This window comes from Gekko japonicus, unplaced genomic scaffold, assembly GCF_001447785.1.
Source record: "Gekko japonicus isolate JY-2015 unplaced genomic scaffold, Gekko_japonicus_V1.1 scaffold1662, whole genome shotgun sequence".
Lineage (NCBI taxonomy): Eukaryota > Metazoa > Chordata > Lepidosauria > Squamata > Gekkonidae > Gekko > Gekko japonicus.
Window position 1 is genome coordinate 148,297 of NW_015168099.1, and position 3,248 is coordinate 151,544.

Below are 3,248 nucleotides of genomic sequence, written 5' to 3' on the forward strand. Positions count from 1 at the left end.
TGTCAGAGCTGTTCTCTCAAGGACAGTACCGGAAAGAGCTCTCTCGACCCCCGATATTACAAACCAATATCCAGATGAAGAAGAAGAAAAAGAAGAAGAAGAAGAGGAGGAGGAGATTGGATTTATACCCCGCCCTTCACTACCCAAAGGAGTCTCAGAGCGGCTTACAGACTCCTTTCCCTTCCCCCCCTCCCCACAACAGACACCCTGTGAGGTTGGTGGGGCTGAGAGAGCTCTGACAGAAACTGCTCTTTTTCAGGAACAGCTCTTATCAGAGCTATGGCTTGCCCAAGGTCATCCAGTCAGGTGCAAGTGGAGGAGTGGGGAATCGAACCCGGTTGTCCCAGATTAGAGTCCGCGCACTTAACCACTACACCAAACTGACTTATGGTGACGCCTCATGGGGATTTCAAGGCAAGAGACTTAAAAAGATGGTTTGCCACGGCCTAACCCTGGGTAACTAACTTTGGATCTCCTTGGTGGTCTCCCGTGCAAATACTAACTGGGGCCCATTCTGAATTCGCTTCCGAGATTCTGATGAGATCGGGCCAGCCTGGGCCACCCAGGCCAGGCGACTTTACAAGGGAAAAAACACACGAGGTCTAGAGAGAGGGACAAGAAGGAAAAAGAGGAGACCGTTACCATCACAGGGGATCAAAGCAAGAATAGTGTTTATGCTCAAGAAAGGATGGCCCAGGACATCTTGGAAGGGTGCAAGTCTTTATGGATTCATGCAAAAACTCTCTCTCTCTCTCTCTCTCTCTCTCTCTCTCTCTCTCTCTCTCGCCCACACACACACACACACACACACACACACACACACACACACACACACACACACCTGATGCTGTCGTCACTTCTGGCAGCCCACCAAAGCATTAGGAGGCAACTGCTGGAGAGAGTTTCCAAAGGATGTCATTCTGTGTCCACAGAACCACCCAAGCCATTGATTTGAGAGGCAAAGTACAAGGGAAGGCGATATCCGTTTGCCACTGGAAACCATCCCGTTGTTGAGAAACAGCCAGGGGCAAAAGCAAGAAGTCACAAGAAGAGCCCTGCTGGATCAGACCAGTGGCCCATCTAGTCCAGCATCCTGTCTCACACGGTGGCCAGCCAGTTCCTCTGGAGGGCCAACAACAGGGCACAGAGGCCAAGGCCTTCATAAGAACATCAGAAGAGCCCTGCTGGATCAGGCCAGTGGTCCATCTAGTCCGGCATCCTGTCTCCCACAGTGGCCAACCAGTTCTTCTGGAGGGTGAACAACAGGGCAGAGAGGCCAAGCAAGGCTTTCCCCTAATGTTGCCTCCTGGCTCTGGGCTTCAGAGGCTTAGTACCTCTGAATACGGAGGTTCCCTTCAGTCACCATAGCTAGTAGCCACTGGTAGACTTATCCTCCATGAATTTATCTAATCCCCTTTGAAAGCTGGTTATCCCTGTGGCCATCATGGCATCCTCTGGCAGCAGATTCCACATTTTAATCATTCTCTGGGCCATTCTACATCTAGCATTTGCTCCACATTTTCTCAGCTGGGAGGAAAAGGTGCAACTCAAAACCACATCAGGGCAACTGACTGCAAAGTCACCCCCGGACGGCCATAAATCTATGCAGAAGGTACCATAAAATCTGATCATCAAAGAAAGCAAAGTAGCATGGAGTGTGAGGGGTATTATAAGATCTGATGATCAAAGAAAACGAAAGCGGCATGGAGTGTGGAGGGTACCATAAGATCTGATGATCAAAGAAACCGAAACCAGCATGGAGTGTGGAGGGTACCATAAAATCTGATGATGAAAGAAAGCGAAAGCAGCATTGAGTGTGGAGGGTACCATAAGATCTGATGATCAAAGAAATCGAAAGCGGCAATGCAGAGGGGAATTTCTCTTCCAACATGGGTAGGGAGGGAAAAGCCGATGGAGAATCAGCCTCTGATCCCCTTCAGCACACGCTAGGAATTCAGCATGACCAATTCGGTAAAACTGAGCAACAGGGAGAGAGTCTAAAAAGAGAGCTCTGAGCATGCGCAGACAGCAGAGCAGGTCACGAAGTGGCAAGGCAAGGAAAGAGAGACAGCTTGCCCCCCCCCATTCTTACCCTCCCCGCCAGGACAGAAAATGTTCCCGGAGATTGATGACGGCACTTGGCTCCGCTTGCCAATCTGACAAATGGCCTCTCGGAGAGAGCCATCAGCCAGCGCTTTCACAGGGCGGGTTGCTCAGGGGGAACTCGCGCTGTCTCAGCCGAGAGGCATCCACTTTGACCTGGCCGGCCCTCCAGTGACCGCAGATCCCAGGAGCCGGATTGGGACCACACTATTGTCTGTCAAGGCGCGTTGTTATTCTAAATGCTGGATTTTATCGATTTAATGTTGATGGTTTTACTGTCTCTAATGGATTATTATAACATGTCTTAATTTGTAAAGCTGCAGGAAATGCTGGTACCCGCCGTGAGCCTACAATGTGGGGAGGGCGGGATAGAAGTCTAATAAAATAAATAAATAAATTATTATCACGGAGGGCCCACAGAAGCCAGCCATACCCGCCCAAAGAGGTGACCAACCTGGTCCAAGCGGAGAGCGCCCTCGACGAAGCGCTGCTTGCGCAACTGCTTGGCAATCCGGTGGAGGTTCAGGACCGCCCGGTGGACATTGCCGATCGAGTGCTGGGGAGACATGGGGGGGAGCTCCTCCGCCGTAAACGCTTTCCCAGGGTTCTCGATCATGCTCTGGGCGTGGTCGTAGCTCAGCTTGGCGCAGGAGCGGATCACCGTCCGCCCAAACCACTCGTCGAGGATCTGCAACATCAAGGGCAAGTTAAAAGATGGCCAATTGCATCAAAGTGCAATCAACTTTAAGCTTATGGTATAAGAAACGGTGGAATTTATATATAATGGAAAAAATAACGGACATAATGAACCCAACAAAAGATAATGATGAGCACAATGAACTTACTAGTACATGGTTACCGATTTTATCTTATTTAGTTTCTCAAGAATTAATACCAGATGTAATAAATACTCTTCATCTGGAATACTCCCCCCCACGAGTATCGCTTCGGAGGCGGGGAAAAAATAACGGACATAATGAACCCAACAAAAGATAATGATGAGCACAATGAACTTACTAGTACATGGTTACCGATTTTATCTTATTTAGTTTCTCAAGAATTAATACCAGATGTAATAAATACTCTTCATCTGGAATACTCCCCCCCACGAGTATCGCTTCGGAGGCGGGGGGGGGGGAGAGACC

General features: G+C 49.5%; 1 protein-coding gene across 1 annotated transcript in view; it reads right to left on the reverse strand.

Moving 5' to 3' along the window:
- The window catches only part of DIS3L2 (DIS3 like 3'-5' exoribonuclease 2), a 364,836-nt gene that overhangs the window by 96,422 nt on the left and 265,166 nt on the right, over positions 1-3,248 (reverse strand). The window contains exon 14 of the mRNA XM_015414784.1: positions 2,558-2,791. Within this exon, the coding sequence (XP_015270270.1) occupies positions 2,558-2,791 (234 nt within the window). The remainder of the gene's footprint in view (positions 1-2,557; positions 2,792-3,248) is intronic.